The 16834-nt window shown below is 37.4% G+C and overlaps 2 protein-coding genes across 5 annotated transcripts; both read left to right on the top strand.

The window, feature by feature from the left end:
* LOC109723937 (aspartic proteinase-like) lies at window positions 840-7345 on the top strand. 4 transcript variants are annotated; one of them, XM_020252459.1, is made up of 14 exons: window positions 840-988; window positions 2043-2398; window positions 2771-2831; window positions 3444-3538; window positions 3609-3721; window positions 3989-4157; window positions 4413-4452; window positions 4539-4603; window positions 5080-5193; window positions 5308-5372; window positions 5558-5714; window positions 5800-5919; window positions 6561-6649; window positions 7014-7345. In XM_020252459.1, exons 2-14 carry the CDS (start codon window positions 2057-2059, stop codon window positions 7096-7098), a joined length of 1515 nt encoding a protein of 504 aa, XP_020108048.1. In that variant the 5' UTR covers window positions 840-988; window positions 2043-2056; the 3' UTR covers window positions 7099-7345. The 4 variants fall into 4 exon arrangements, with proteins under 4 accessions (XP_020108048.1, XP_020108049.1, XP_020108050.1 ...); XM_020252460.1 differs by having other exon boundaries at window positions 975-1107; XM_020252461.1 differs by lacking the exon at window positions 840-988 and adding an exon at window positions 1050-1158.
* Window positions 8465-11210, top strand: LOC109723935 (H/ACA ribonucleoprotein complex subunit 4). The gene is made up of 2 exons (XM_020252454.1): window positions 8465-10528; window positions 10915-11210. The coding sequence occupies exon 1, from the start codon at window positions 8597-8599 to the stop codon at window positions 10523-10525; it is 1929 nt and encodes a 642-aa protein (XP_020108043.1). The 5' UTR covers window positions 8465-8596; the 3' UTR covers window positions 10526-10528; window positions 10915-11210.

Here is a 16834-nt window from a genome sequence, read left to right as displayed (position 1 = left end):
TTTTGTACCATTTTTATTTTCAGACGTTGATTTTGACCTCTTTCGATCACTAGGCAAATGATATAAAAAAATTATGAAATTTATTTGTAAGTACTTTAAATATTCTAAATCAAGTCTAACGGAGCTGATTGTTGATTTAAAAGTCCCAATATTAAAAATAACTTGAAAGCACGGAGAGCTACGTGCTTCTAAAAGTATACCAGCTTTACTCATACTTTTGATATGTACAAAAATAAATGTAAATATTACACTTCACGAGTCTCTTTAATACTAGCCTTGCCAAAAGAATTGTCTAAAATTCTTGGTGAGTTGGATATAAAATTTATACTTAATTTTTGAATATACAAGTAACATTTTTCAGTAATAAAACACCATTCTTTAAAGGGATTATACGTATATTTACAGCTAAATTGCACTTTTCGTTCTCACCTCGTGGCATTTTTATTTTCAAATTTTAATTTATTATAATATCTAACTCAATTTTTAAAAATTATTTATTAAATAATAATATGTCAGTAATGTAGTACTACTATAATAGTACCGTAATCAATAACGGGATAATTACTTCGATGTTGTATCAATATAGCATCAATAAAATATCAAAATTTAATTATAATAATTTAAAACATTTAAATTAAAAATTATAATAAATTATAGTTTGAAAATTAAATTGTTACATAACAATAAGTACAATTTACCCTAGTAAATATCATCATAATCATCATCAAAATCATCATAAGAAATAAGAAATAAGAAATAAGAAATTTGCAGTTGAATTTCCAGAAGCTGCTGTCTCTTTCCCTGGTCCCATCTTTATTGCCTGACTGGTGCAGCTAACCTTCTTTGCCCTTCCACTGATTTCTTCCCTTTTTTAATTTATCTTTATTGCTTAATTTTATCTCATCCATCATCCCCTTTTGACTTCCCACCACCTCTCTCTCTCTCTCTCTCTCTCTCTCTCTTCCTTGGTATCTCAGTAAACCAAAAGGTTTGAGCTGATCCTCTTGCTTTGGATTTTGGAACCACACCCACATGTTCTTTTCTTTTTATTCTCTCTTAATAATCACTTGTTTACATACATAGTCTCTCTCTCTCTCTCTCTCTAAGGTAAGGTGTGAGTTGAGCCCACATGTTATTTTTGATCACTTGTTAGGATATGTAATCTCTCTCTCTCTCTCTTTCTCTCTCTCTCTCACACACACACATACACACACACACACACACACTTGTTAGGATATATATTTTTTAAATTTGTAATAACTTGTCTGCAAAGTAGGTGCTATTACTTGCTGGAATTGAATCTGTTTGTTTGATTATTAGCAGTCAAAGTTGTTCCCAAATCATCCACTATATATATGCTTTTTACTTATAGATAGTAATCTCTTATTTGTTATTCTTCTTGAGTATCTTTTGAAGGGGTTTGTTAGAAATGATCATCTCCTTTTCCATTTTAACTCATATAAGTGTTTGTCTTTTTTTGTGTGGGTTGTATTCTATATTTTGTTTGTAATTTGTCATGGGCCATGTGATTTATCGATTTATCTTAGGGGGTGGTGTTTGGTTCCCCAGGAAATACAAAAAAAAAAAAAAAAAAGAAAAACCAGAAACAAATAGTTTTATGGATGGAAAAGTAATTTTCCTCGAAATTTTTCTTGTTTCCAGATTTCATGGAGAAGTCTCCTTTTCGTTTTCCGGATTTTTTTTCCAGAAAATAAAAAAACTATGGAAAAGGTGTTTTCCGCGGAAAACTTTTCTGGTGAAAAATCACAATTTTCTCGGAAATCAAACAAACACACCCTTTATTGCTTGATTGATAGGGGGTAGTTGCTACCTAAGCATTTAACAGAGACAGGAATTATAACATGATGTTTTTGAATAGTATTATCCAATATCATTTTTATTATCCTTTATATTATTATTCTAATTAATTATCATATGTGTGTAGATTCCTAATTCTTATTTAAATTCTCAGCATTAAAGCCATTTTCTCGTTCTTCTGCATATCTAAATTTCCTCTCATTCGATTCATTTCGTTCCTGCAGTCGCTTCTGCGACGATGGAACAGAAACTTCTTTGGTTCAGTATATGTTTGTGGACTTTGTCGTGCTCGTTGCTTCTCGATGCCGCCTCTGATGGGCTCCTCAGAATCAATGTGAAGAAGATAGCTTTGGATGTCGAAACCCTGAGTGCGGCAAGATATGCGAGGAGAGAGCAAAATCGCATTAAATACGGCAGTGATTTTGGTGGTTCGGATGTCGACATTGTGCCTCTTAAGAACTATCTTGATGCTCAATACTTTGGAGAAATCGGCATCGGCACTCCGCCGCAGAATTTCACCGTTATTTTCGACACCGGGAGTTCTAATTTGTGGGTACCGTCGTCGAAGTGCTATTTCTCAGTAAGTTCTCTTTTCAAAGTACAAAACATGTTCCATTTTTACGCGAAAACGTACAGATCTTACCTGAACTATAGCGCACTTTTAAAATGGATATCTGTATACTTTCATTTCGCTGCCGAAGCTTACAATTGTTGTTCGAATTCGAGAAAATTCCGTCAAATTTGGCTAGAATTTAATGTTTTACGAAGAGCTTCTTAGATCAAAATACCTGCAAGGTTTGGTAGGAAAATGAAAATTTATTTTTTGAAGTTTCATCCTCATACCAAAATGTGTTGTAGTTCAAGGGTTTCTGCATTTTTACCTTCCTTTTTACCACTTCCGTTTGGATGCGTATGGAAAAGAAATATAACTTTGAGAGCAACTACTTCGCAGATTGCTTGCCTTTTCCACCACAAGTTCAAGGCTAGCAAATCAAGCTCTTACACGAAGAACGGTAAGGCGTCGTATTCCATTGCTTGCTATCCTTGATCAGATAATGGCATTTTGCGACAGACTTGTTCATGGATTCGATCTGTGTAGCCAGAACAATGAACCTCCCATTATCTTGTTACTGTCGATTCGAGCTCTCGATCTCTTTGTGATGGCGCGAGTAATTTCGCCAGTAGAATAAGTTCTTATTTGGTTGGAAGTCGTCTATTTTTTCTTTTGTTTTGATTTATTAATATTAGAAGGTGAAAATGTACAGAACTTATCTGAATTATAGACCATTTTGATTTTACTACCCAACTTTTCATTTTGTTTGATTTGGGTTAGTCAACGACATTTTGACTTCAGGTTTAGTCAGTATACTTCATGTAATTCTCGCAGCTATAAATTCGTTAAAGTAAGTATTTAGCTTAAATTTTGAACTCAAAATACTGCTAACCGACTCAAATCAAACATATTGAAAGGCAAATTTTGAAAAGCTAGGTAGCCGAATTCAAAATGGTCCATAGTTCAGATTCGTTCCGGACATTTTTACCATATGATTATGACGTTTATGCAACGGTCCTGTATCTGAAGAGCGAATACTTTGACATTTCTAGCTTCTTTTTCCGCTTTACAGGAGAATCATGTAAAATTACTTACGGTTCCGGGACGATCTCCGGCTTCTTCAGCCAAGACCATGTGCTAGTTGGGGATCTTCTGATTAAAGATCAGGTGAGCCCCATTCTTTCAAATTTATGCTGCAGTTTGCGAGCTGCTGTTATTGTATCTTTTCATACTCCAGGTTTTTATTGAGACGACGCGAGAATCGAGTCTCACTTTTCTGGTGGCGAAGTTTGATGGCATTCTTGGACTGGGCTTCCCAGAAATTTCAGTTGGGAGCGTTCCGCCTCTTTGGTACAAATTTATGTGAAATATTTCACTCCATGATATATTATGCGGAAACATTATTGTCACATATATATATATATCTCCAGCAATCTCTAAATTGTTCAAAATAACATTGTAAATATCGAAAAAGCCCCCTGCAAATGCGCTTGTAAATTGTAATTTTTGTAAATGCCCTTCGAATTGGGCATTTGTGATTGTTCAAATTTCAAGCATTCGAGGATTAAAGTTGGGAATTATTAGTTTTGCCGAGTATATTTGTATTTTCGATTGCAGGTATAGCATGGCGGAGCAAAAATTAATAGACAAGAAGGTCTTCTCTTTCTGGCTTAATAGAAACGAAAACGACGAAAATGGTGGTGAGATTGTCTTTGGAGGTGTTGATAGTAAACACTTTAAAGGCGACCATACCTATGTCCCGATCACTCGGAAGGGATATTGGCAGGTAAATTAATTAAAAGAAACTCTTTATGCAAACAATTAGTGAGAATTTTCAGAAGTTTCTATTTGTACTGGCCGTGTGATGACTCAGTCCGTCAGTACTAATAACTCATCGGGTCCAAACCAGCAGTCCAAAATATTTAAACTCAGTTATTAGTTCTAATGTGTTGGTCATATTTAAGCCCCTTCCCCCCTTATCTGATGTGGGACTATTGGGGTGTAACAGTCGATTTATTAATTTTTTGTTTCTTTTTTACAGTTTGAGATGGGAGATTTTCTAATTGACGGACACTCAACAGGTAATTCTATATCTCTGTCTAATAATAGGCGCCTTTTAACTGTCATCTCCTGTGATTAAACATTCCTAAGTCCTTGTACATTTCAGGCTTCTGTGCTGGAGGCTGCGCTGCTATTGTAGATTCCGGAACTTCCTTGCTCGCCGGTCCAACTGTATGTGCCTTCAATTGAATGTTACTACTATTTTTGGCGGCGTGAATAGGCTTATAGTGTCATTTGTGAAAAGAGTAGGAACAAGCAAATATTGTTCAACTTATTCTTCCATTCATGTTCCCTTACTAAGATCTGCTTCTGACGGCAAAGTATGAGCTTGTGGCGAGCATGTGCACTACTTCTTTGAATTAACACTCCTAAAATTGATAATAATTACCACTTTTGGACCGCGTTGTACAACTTCAGAGTTTATTATGATAGTGATATATGACTCTTTGTTCCTTAAACCCCCTGATTGTATCAATTCTAAAGAACAACGGCCGATCAACCTGAATTCGATCTTTGCTTTCTGATTTGTCGCATGCTGCGATCTTTGATATTTAAGATTTTATGATCTTACAAGGAATTAACTATCATGTTCTTGTAGTGCTGATTAAACTCGATCTATTATATATATTTTTTTCTGTCGGTTTTAGACTATTGTGACTCAAATCAACCACGCCATCGGCGCCGAAGGAGTTGTAAGTATGGAATGCAAAGAAGTCGTCAAAGAGTATGGCGAACTGATACTCGAACTACTAATAGCGCAGGTACGCGCTTTGCTACAATTTCCTTATCCTTGTTGTAATAATAAAAGCAACATAATTGACCAATAATTTAAGCGGCTTTGGTTACTTCGACCTGATAAATTTATGCTCAAACAGACGTCGCCGCAGAAGGTGTGCAGCAAGATTGGTCTCTGTGTATTTGACGGAGCTCGCAATGTCGGGTCAGTTAATCATAAATTGATCTCGGATACAGGAATTTGATGTTATGTTCATATATGAGTATTTTTATATATAGAAACCACTGCAAATACGTGAAATTGCATATATAGCCCCTCTGTAAAATGCTGGTGTTCGTGTCGATTCATGATAAAGTAAATTGTTGAGAATAGTTCGTTGAACTTTGCAGTAGCGGCATTGAATCTGTGGTTGAGAAGCAAAAGAAAGAAAGATCGTCTGTGGGCGACAATCTCCTGTGTACTGCTTGTGAGATGGCTGTTGTATGGATAGAGAATCAGCTCAGAGAAAACCAAACTAAGGAAAAAATACTCGCCTACGCTAATGAGGTTACTTTGCTTCTTGAGCATGCTCTTATCTTAATTTGCAAATGATATAAATATATGACAGCAATTTACCGAAAATGGTTTACAGCTTTGCGAACGGCTTCCGAGCCCGAACGGGGAAGCGACTGTCGCCTGCGATCTGATTTCGAGCATGCCAAATATTGCGTTCACAATTGCAAACAAAACTTTCTCTCTTACACCAGAGCAGGTGAGACACAAGCTTTTTGTTGGCTATTTGTTGCTACATTTTGGGTGTCTTTGTAACTATCTTTTCGTTATCTATCAATCGGTTTATGAATAATAAATAAAAACAAATTGTTTTGTTGCTTCGCCTCGAGTTAATCGTTCGATAGATCTCTTAAATAGTTGTTTACAAGCACTTTGATATTCCGCTACATCAATGAGCTCCAATTGAATAAGTTCGAGTTCTCGGCATTCTCGGGATGCTTTTTCAGCACAGGGAATGATCTCTTGGTTGATTTCCGAGGGATAACCATTTGGTGAGATCCGAGTGATTGCTAAACTAAACTCCACATGCTCTAAACCAATCTCATAAACACAAATATGTCGAGTTGAGAATTCTAGTTTCTTTCTTAGTAAGTTTTTGAATGTGTTCATTTATTTGCTACTGTTCTTCTGCTGCTATTGTGACACTCCAGTAATCCCACATCAGATAATGTGGGAGAGTATGAGGGTTATATAAGTGATGAGCACACTAAAACTAATAAATGGGCTTAAGCATTTTGAGCGAGTGGTTTGAGTCCAACAGGTTATAGTGCTAGTGAGCTGAATCGTCACATCTACTATGAGTAATATTCGGTTAAATTCTCTCTCTCTTTCTCTTTTCAGTATGTTTTGAAAGTTGAAGAAGTGGGCCAATCTATGTGCATTAGTGGGTTCATGGCGTTCGACGTACCTGCCCCACGTGGCCCTCTCTGGTATGCTTAAATCTAACTTTTTGGCCTTATTTGGATGTCTGAATAAGCTATCCAATGATAACTTATTCAGGATAAGAATTTTCTAGTATAATTGTATGTAATAAAAAGATTATTTTTCGTTTCTTCAAATCTCTTGTTATCTATGATATCATACGACAGTATATTTCATCTGTCTAAAATAATGACTTGAAGTTTGAATATAATAATTCATTCTAAACACTTGATCACGCTCCTTCAGATTTCTCGAGTAAATTAGAGGGATATACTAAACAAGATATTCATGCAGCCAAACAGGACCTTTTAACTCCTTTGGTCGATGAAATACAATACTTTAATATCCTCTTTTCGCTGCGAATTTATGCAGGATACTCGGAGACGTGTTCATGGGCGCGTATCACACCGTCTTCGACTTCGGTAACAACAAAATTGGATTTGCTAAGTCTGCTTAAAAGACCTACTTAGCTAGCTATGAATATGTATACTTAGCCTAAAAAGATACTGCATGGAATGTTTGTACTTGACCAAACATTTTCACTAGTGTTGTGGTTGATGATGATATAGTTATTATAATGAGGTTTAACAGAGCTTTGATGGAGTGTTGTTATGTATTGAAAATAATAACAAGAAGTAATAGGTTGTATGTTGCATATTGAACTTACTGTTGAATGAAAGATATATTTAGTTTGGTTTGTTTTATTTATTTATTTTTTATTTCCTTTTTGGAACCAGTGATTTAAGAAATGGCCGGTTCGACCGGTCCGCGTATGGCCTAGTTTATAAAGTGGTTCAGTTTAATTTTTTGAATCAGATAAGTCAAAGAATCACTTTGAACTGTTTGACTCAAAAAATCGCTTTAAGCTATTTGAATAGGTGGTTAACCATCGAATCGGTGAACAAATCCAATTTTAATCAAACTGGTCAGATTTTTTTTTTATTTTTTTTATTTTTTTTTATTTTTATGCAAACGGCTTAAAATTAATTTAGTTGTTTTTATTTTCTAGTAGCAGAACTAGTCTTATAAAAAGTTAAAACTTGAAAATTTATATCAATTTAATTTGGTCCGAGAATCAGTATTTTATTTTATAATTAGATATGATACTCGAATAAAATTTAAAATAATAAATAAATATTTACGACGTTATGTTGACTTTATTTAAAATTAAGTATGATATATTTTTACAGTACATAACGCAACTTTCTTATAATTTCAAATAGGGCCTTAGTTTTTAATTGCTTGTAAGGCTATTTTCTTTTGAAATGTAGGCAGATTGTGTTATGAGAGGCGATAAAAAAAAAGTACAATGAAAAAATTATATTGTTTGTTTTGACACGTAATATCATGTTGCATAAATCACAATAAATCCACTGTTATAGATTTTCTGTGATCGCGGTGAAAATTGGAGAAGCATATTTTTACATATTTTTGTCTTTTTTTTTTTTTTAAAGTTTTTAGCTTCCTCGCAAATTGAATTCACCATTTCACCTGTAACTATACTTTTTTAAAATATACAGCGAAATTAACCGTGAAGGAGAAAAATTTTAAATAAAATAAACAAAAAAAAAAAACAACAACCGACGATGAAAAAATAATTTTAACTTTTCAAAATTATTTTATTATGAACTTTTTAAAGTAAAAAAAATTAGTTAGCATAAGAGGAAGCTCGACCCTGAGCTGAGCCTGAGCCTGAGTTCGAGTCCGAACCGGACCGTGATCTGGTCGAATCGCAACACTTCTGAGCGGGTCGGGACTCGCGACCTATTTATTGCCCACGTCAATCTTTAAGATTCGTGCGGTCCATCCTCGAACCCTCTCTTTCTCTTTCTCCATCCCTCCCCAGTGTGTGCGCGCATAAACACTAAACCCTCCTCGCTCCTTAAAACCCCTCTTTTCTCTCTCCCTCTCCCCCCCCTCGCCGCCACAAAACCCTAACCCTATAATCCCCAACCATGTCCTCCTCCCCCGCCCCCGCCGCCGCCGCCGCCGCGGGGGAATCCGAGAAGAAGAAGCACAAGAAGAAGCAGACGAAGCCCGATCCCACCCTCGCCGCGGCGGCGCCGGCGCCGGAGGGGGAGGGGGAGGGGGAGAAGGAGGAGTACGTGATTAAGCCGCAGTCGTTCACGCCGGCGCCGGACACGTCGAGGTGGCCGCTGCTGCTGAAGCACTACGACCGGCTGAACGTGCGCACGGGGCACTACACGCCGATCCCCTCGGCGGGCCACTCCCCGCTGAAGCGGCCCCTCGAGGAGCACCTCCGCTACGGCGTGATCAACCTCGACAAGCCCTCGAACCCCTCCTCCCACGAGGTCGTCGCGTGGGCGAAGCGCATCCTCCGCCGCGACAAGACCGGCCACAGCGGCACCCTCGACCCCAAGGTCACCGGCAACCTCATCGTCTGCCTCGACCGCGCCACCCGCCTCGTCAAGTCCCAGCAGGGCGCCGGCAAGGAGTACGTCTGCGTCGCCCGCCTCCACGCCGACCTCCCCCCGCCGGACTCCGCCGCCCGCGTCGCCCGCGCCCTCGAGACCCTCACCGGCGCCGTCTTCCAGCGGCCGCCGCTCATCTCCGCCGTCAAGCGCCAGCTCCGCATCCGCACCATCTACGAGAGCAAGCTGCTCGAGTTCGACCCCGCGCGCCACCTCGTCGTCTTCTGGATCTCCTGCGAGGCCGGGACCTACGTGCGCACGCTCTGCGTCCACCTCGGCCTCGTCCTCGGCGTCGGCGCCCACATGCAGGAGCTGCGCCGCGTCCGCTCCGGGATCCTCGGCGAGGGCGACAACATGGTCACGATGCACGACGTGCTCGACGCGCAGTGGGAGCGCGACAACGCCGGCTCCGAGGCGTACCTGCGCCGCGTCGTCATGCCGCTCGAGGTCCTGCTCACCAGCTACAAGCGGATCGTCGTCAAGGACTCCGCGGTCAACGCCATCTGCTACGGGGCGAAGCTCATGATCCCGGGGCTGCTGCGGTTCGAGAACGACATCGAGGTCGGCGAGGAGGTCGTGCTGATCACCACCAAGGGGGAGGCCATCGCGCTCGGGATCGCGGAGATGACCACGGCAGTGATGGCGACGTGCGACCACGGGTCGGTGGCGAGGATCAAGAGGGTGGTGATGGACCGGGACACCTACCCGCGAAAGTGGGGGCTGGGGCCGCGGGCGCAGACGAAGAAGAAGCTGATCGCGCACGGCCTGCTCGACAAGCACGGCAAGCCAAATGAGAAGACGCCGGCCGAGTGGTTGAGGAACGTGGCCCTGCCCACCGGAGGGGACGCGCTCGTCGCCGCCCTCGCGGCGGCGCCGGAGCCCGCGGTTAAGAAGCAGGAGGAGGACGGCAACAAGGAAGGCGCGAAGGAGGAGAAGAAGAAAAAGAAGAAAGATAAGGGCGAGGACGAGGGGAGAGAGGGGCGGAAGCGAAAATTGGAGGACAGTGCCGCCGGCGAGAGCACCCCAGTTTCCGCGGTGGCCAAGAAGGTCAAGGTCGAGGAAGTTGAGGACGGGAATGTCGGGGAGGCTGGGACCGAGCAGAAGAAGCCTAAGAAGGTGAAAGAGGAGGTCGCAGACGAAGCGGCGGACGAGGAGAAGAGCGAGAAGAAGAAAAAGAAGAAGAAGAAGGACAAGGAGAAAGCGGAGGCTGGATTATCCGAAGAGGACGCTGCAGCGGAGAAGGAAAAGAAGGACAAGGGCAGTAAAGATAGAAATGGTCTCGGATCCGTTGGCGAGGAGAATAATGCAGAGGAGGAGAAGGAGAAGAAGAAGAAGAAGAAGAAGAAGAGCAGCAAAGAGGGAGCTGATAATGAGGAGGCGGAGAGAAGTGAGAAGAAAAAGGAGAAGAAGAAGAAGAAGAAGAGTAAAGATGCGGATGCGACGCAAACATGATGAGTATGCCGAGTATAACTTAACCTTTGGATGTTGTCTTTATTTAATAGTAATTAGTCGGATATCTGCATAGTAAAGCGTAAGGCCCGCTATATCTCAGCACAAGTGTTGTGTGACCGCCTAGAACCATTTTTTTGCGGCCTTAGATTATCTGCCTTTGGAGTTTTCTTTCATGCTTCCGTTATGTGGAAATCGTGTACCAGGATTTCTAGTTTTGCTTTTTCTTGGAATGAGAAATATTTGCTTCCTTGTCCTTAATTCGGCTGATGGCGTGAGATTCTCGACCTTCCTTCCTTCTTTGTATTAGTTTTCTGGATAAAACTTTGTGGAGAAGATCACACTATCTGCGTTATTTTCCGCTATGTTGTTTTAAACTTATATTTCTGCAGGATAATGGTCGCCGGTCTTCGGAGTTTCGCAATCCATATCTTAGGGAAGCACCTTCACATCGGGAAGGTGTGGTCTATGGAATATAATTTATTAGCCTTATGCTGGAAATCTGTTGTTTATTTTTAGGACTAATTGCTTTTAATTCATGGGATTGTAAAGTAATCGATTTCTCTTTTCCTTGTCTATATTAGCTAAATAACAGGGGAGTTTTCTGTATTCTGCTTTCTTAGCCTGTATATACCTTATCTTTATGGACTTAAAAATTCTGTAGCTCGTAATTTGCGAGCATTCCTTATATTCTTTACTTTTTCGTTCTCGTTGCTGTTGCTTCATTCTTAAGTGAGCAGGACTTTTTTTTTCTCTGGACGTCAGAAGCATCACTGCTGAGCGGCAACATGCTGACAGGCGCTCGAGGTCGAATAGTAGTTCACATATAAGGTATCTGGTGTTATTTAATCTATCACAGGCAATGCTCAGGTGTTAGACTGCCCTTTTATGCTAATCTCTTGTCAAATCTGTCTCCAATTTGTATCTAAAGTTTCTTTGCATGCTTTTGTTTCATTTTAGTTTTCGGCCTATCTCTTATTGCTTGTGACTGCTTAGATATGGAAAGTAGTAGCTAATCCTACATACTTACTACTGTATTTATAATTTTTAAACTTCTGTCGCTCAAAGATTCAGGAATTCAGATCAGTAATGTTTCATTCATCAAAATACTGTATCAAAAGAAGGGTTCCATACTTTCTCTAGAAAGTGTTGCATTATGTAGTTCTGTGGAACCCAGTCTGTTAGTGTGGTTATTTTCGTTTAGGTCATAGAGTTGCAGCTAATCACCATGTAGTTATGGTGCTTTTTGGTGTACAGATTACAGAAGCAATATCCTGATCCATCCCTTAGGGTTTTTATCGTAAAATGAGGAATATTTGCTGTGTCCATCCTTACTCTTGGAACTCTCTTTGTAGGGTCTAGACGCATTACTTATGGATTTGCCAACTATTATGGTAATTATCCTGTGCATTTTAATTAATTTCAAAGTAAATATTCTTGAATATTAAGCATTATGGTCTCCTAGTGCAGTCAGATTGATAATTCGTTATGGTAGATATTTTTTTTGGCTAAATTACACTTTTAGTCTTCAAACTATGAGGCCCGTGACACTTTGGTCCTCAAACCGGGTCAAATTTTCTGCATTGTTGTAATCAAGTCCCACACTCCAATTTTGATTACTCAATGTTGAAATGTCGTTGACTGAAAGTTGATGTATTGCTGATATTGTAGTGATGCCACGGTATTGTAGTTTTGATGACGTGATAATAACTAAGATGCTACCGTACTGCTACATTAGCTACATGTTAGCATCCAGTCAATTAAATTGGGTTGTGAGACTTAATTGCAACAAATAGAAAGTTTTAGCTAGAAATTGCAATAAATTAAAGTTTTGAGGACCAGAGTGTCAATCGTGTCATTGTTTGAGGACCGAAAGTGTAATTTAGCCATTTTTTTATAAACTTTCTTTCTTTTTCTTTTCTGGTAGCATGATTTCTAATATGCATTTCATATCATGCTGTAGATTTTCTGACTTATCTTGCCATCTTGGAAACATGGCATAGTTTCTTACAGGATTCTAAAGCAAGAGAAAAGACTCATTCTATGCAGATGTCTAGTTTTTTGCTATCTCTGGAGTGCATCTCTTTTTGGTTATCACCGCTTTGTCTCGTTGTACAGTTCATTTATTTTACCTCTGTCATCTTTTGATCTTTAATATGTAAAATCGTACAGAACTTGATGCATTATGGAATACGTAATTGAAGTTCTAATTTTACTGCCTAACCTTACAATAGATTTGTAATCTCTCTCTGTCAGAACTTGACAGCATTTACTATTTTTAACATTTTTGAGGGAATATTGCTGTAACTAACAGAATATTTGGTTGCTTAATGGAATATTTGTTTTACTCCTTTCATAAAGACGATTAAGTTCCAAAAGAACTTGGCGGAGTTCTGTAAATTTAGAATTTTAGGTAGTAAAATGAAAATCTCTAGAGTTTCATGTACTCGTATCAACATGCAGTGTAGTTCAGGTAAGTTCTGTAACTTTTTTTCTCCCCTGCTTTTCTTACACTCCATGGACCCTCATATTGAATCCCTTGTATATGATCATCGGCACATTTACTGCATATTAAAATTGTTTGCTCCCCACTAGCCATCTAAACTTGCAAGCCATTATTCTAATATGCGTCAAAGTTTTAAAAATTTGATGTGTTATTGCTTATACAGCATCAGTGATCTATATTTTACGTATCATCTAACTTTTGTTGTTTAATTCATTGTCAGAGTGCAGCCTATATCAGGGGATGTGCTCTACCTTCAGCCTGTCAATTATTTGCAATATAAATCTGCTTGCAACTTCGCGCGACATCCTTCTTCCAAGGTATAAGCCTATCTTTCACTCTAATAGATCTGCTTATTGTCGCTTTTCGCTCCATTAGTTGTTGTTTTCTTGTGCTGAGTTTGCACTTTAGTTCTATTCTATTCTATTCAACTCTTATCTTTCTCTCGAGTCGATAATTTGCGCAAAGAGTGCATATACATGTCTTTGGGGGTAAGGTCCAGCTGTTCGATTTGTCTGACTTCTCTAAATAAGACTACGAATCCCACCATTAGTCCCCGAATTTTGATTTGTTGCATTAAAGGTGCTTTTTAACTCCTGGAAGATGGAAATCCAATGTAGAGAGTCAACTCCTAAACCTGTCGATTCTGCGGGTGCGGGCGCGACAAAATTATCTTTTATTTCTATGATTAATATTGGTTAGTGTGGTGAGACCAAAGTGAAATTTGAAACTCTAGTTTAGGGGACTCATTTTGTGATTTACTGGTGCAGCAATGGGGGATGAGCTTGTTCTCATTTGTTTTCAGTTCTTTTATAAGTGTTTTAGTTATCAATTTTGGTATCAGAGCATGAAGAGGCTACCTAGTTCTAGTTAAATTTGGACCTAAGATGAAGCAACCATGCAATGATGATTAGATACTAAATCTGTCCACTATCACGAGATCGCATCATGTCCATCCTGGGATCTTGGCGAGTCAGTTTCAAAATCTGTAGTCATTCTGTCCCATTTTTATTTAGGAATTGAAAGATTTTGCGGTCTGTCAGTAGTAGGTACCCAATATTCTGCTTTTACTTGCACGTGCGAATTTGTATGCTTACATAGATTTTTATTTTTATTTTAAAAATAATTGATAAGACAAGTAAAGAATGTTGGGAGCTGGATGAACTGTCCGTAATGCGTTACCATGCGCTATCAACAAAAATGCATGAAAAATAGAAAATCAAACAATAACAACAAAGATGCATGAAAAATAGAAAATCAAACAATAACAGAAATAAAAGCAAAAAGAAGAAATTCGGATTTTACATGGTTCGATAAATATTTACGTCTACATAGAGAGAGAGAAGCGAAAAAGATGTATCTCATAATATGAAGAGGCGAAAGTACCACGTTACACATTATGCCTTCTTAAATTAGAGAAAGAAACCAAATCTTTTATGTTATTGCTTCGGAGGATCCGAACCAGAAAGAAACCAAATCTTTTATGTTATTGCTTCGAAGGATCTGAACCGGCGATGTCAGTAGGTACGGATATTCAAAATTTTATCCGAATCTGAATTAGAACGGAATAGATTTATTCGATGGTAAACGGATATAGTTTCGAATATGGATGTCAAAAAAAAAAAGAAACCAGACGGTTATGAATTCAGATATGAATTTTGACCGTATCCGATCCGATCCGAGTCTGAATTTATTTTACATTATATATAATATGTATATAAAAATTTAATATTATATTTGAATTTGTATTTTAAAAATTTAGATTTAATGTAATATATTTTGAAATATTGAAAATAGAAATAATTGTTTCGAGTTTGGATTATTAGGTTTGGGTTTCGAAGTTTTGGTCGGATTCAGATTTAGATATAGATTTTAAAATTTGTCATGTTTGGATTCGGGTTTCGAGTTCGGAGTCGGGTTCGGATTTGGACTTTTGAAAATCCATCTTGAATCCGACCCGTTGACATCTCTAATTTGAACGGCTCAGCCGATTGATAAAAAAATCTCCACTCCTACTCCAATCTGTTGTATGCGTGCTGCCTCTTTTCTGTATTTTAATTAACTTTAATTTGCTACATAAAATTTTATAAACTAAGTTTACATGCGGCATATTTTTTTAAGGATAAACTTTAAATACTACCTAGTTTTCTATTTTTTTATTTTAGTATTTCGTGATTTAAAGTATATCAATTTAGTACTCTACGATTTTATTTTTCTCTTTCCATCGCTCCCTCCGTTAATTTTTCGTTAAATTATATATAAAAAACTTCAGATACTTCATCTATAATTTATCTAATATTCACTTTAGTATCTCTTAGTTTTAACTTTGTCACTAATTTAACAAAAAAAATTAGTAGAGGGGATAATCAAAAGGAAAAAAATAAAATCACAGGGTATAGAAGTGATACATTTTAGATCACAGAATACTAAAGTACTAAAGTGATAAAGTGCGAAACCACAGGGATGGTATTTAAAGTTTTTCCTTTTTTTAACTTTTAACACCTTTACATGAATGGTGTAAAATGTACACCATATAAGCATACAGGTAACAGTGCCCCAAGTTTTAATATTATATTCTACTAATTTAATATCTAATTCATATTGTATTAAGGAGTCCGGCCGCTACGCTATCGATAGCACCAAGTACTTGGTGCTATCAAGTTTTCTGCTGTTAGATTAATCTCTTTGATTATTTTTATCCGTTAGATTATACTATTTAACCAACCACCCACTCAACCCTAGAGGGCCCAAATCATCCTAACCGCACATTTTTTAATCTAATAGTGTAAAACTTAATAGCACCAAGTTATTGGTGCTATTAATAGTATTCCAGCCTAGTCTTGTATTAAGGTATTGTTATGGAAGCACGAAACTTTTAGATTAAAATTATTTGTTTTAACTATAAATTGTTACTTCACAAGACATATATTCTACTAAACCCTAAACCCTTTATTCTATTGAAATTTTGTTTATTTTGTTTTAATTTAACTATAAGGTTCAAATTATTCTGTCCAAATTGAAAATCTGTTGTTCAGATTATTATTTATTCTATTTGAAATTTAAAGTGTAAAGTCTATTTTAGTTTATTTTTGGCACAAATTTATTCAATTTAAACTCTACATCTATATTTATTTTACAAATTTATTCTATTAAAACTCTACTGTTTATATTTGATTTTGTCCAAATTTAAATTTTACAGTTCGATTTATTAAAATTTATTTGTAATAGGATGTAATTAAGCAATTTTTTTGTTTTCTCGATCGTCAATCTCTACATTGTTGATATTATTTTAAACAAAATCAAATAACTTTATTAAGAGACACTAGTTAAATAGTAGACAAAATAAAAAATAAATTTTCATAAAAGACTCATCAAAAACTTTTATCAAATTATTTTTGTTATTTTTATATATTTAATTATATTTTATGTTAAAATGAGTCGGATATACATTTTGCTATTTTTAACCAGCATATTCTAATAGATTTTATATAAAATTATAGATTTATTGTTTATTGTATAAAAATTAAAAAAAAATAGTTGAATGATCTTTTTGCAAAAACAAAAGGAATACAGTAAAGAAAGCCAAAAAAGAAATATATAAAATAGTGTTATATAGTATAATTAATGAAAAAATGGCGTCTATTTAACCCTAATTAAAAAATTTTAGGATAAAAATGAGGTTCTTATTGGGTATATATATAAAAGAGAACTTTACCTTAGTAATAATAACTGAATATGGGTTAGATCGATAAATTATTATTGCTAAAGAGTCAAATCGCAAGTCGCAATTTTTAAACTAGAATGCAAAC

The sequence above is a fragment of the Ananas comosus genome, linkage group 18, assembly GCF_001540865.1.
Source record: "Ananas comosus cultivar F153 linkage group 18, ASM154086v1, whole genome shotgun sequence".
NCBI lineage: Eukaryota > Viridiplantae > Streptophyta > Magnoliopsida > Poales > Bromeliaceae > Ananas > Ananas comosus.
This window is presented reverse-complemented; position numbering and strand designations above follow the sequence as displayed.

Excerpts from the sequence above, each read along its gene's own strand:
- LOC109723935 (XM_020252454.1), top strand. The coding sequence starts at position 8,597 with ATGTCCTCCTCCCCCGCCCCCGCCGCCGCCGCCGCCGCGGGGGAATCC.
- LOC109723937 (XM_020252459.1), top strand. The coding sequence starts at position 2,057 with ATGGAACAGAAACTTCTTTGGTTCAGTATATGTTTGTGGACTTTGTCG. Across the intron at positions 4,158-4,412 it reads CTCGGAAGGGATATTGGCAG|TTTGAGATGGGAGATTTTCT; the intron begins GTAAATTAATTA and ends TCTTTTTTACAG. Across the intron at positions 5,373-5,557 it reads GACGGAGCTCGCAATGTCGG|TAGCGGCATTGAATCTGTGG; the intron begins GTCAGTTAATCA and ends TGAACTTTGCAG.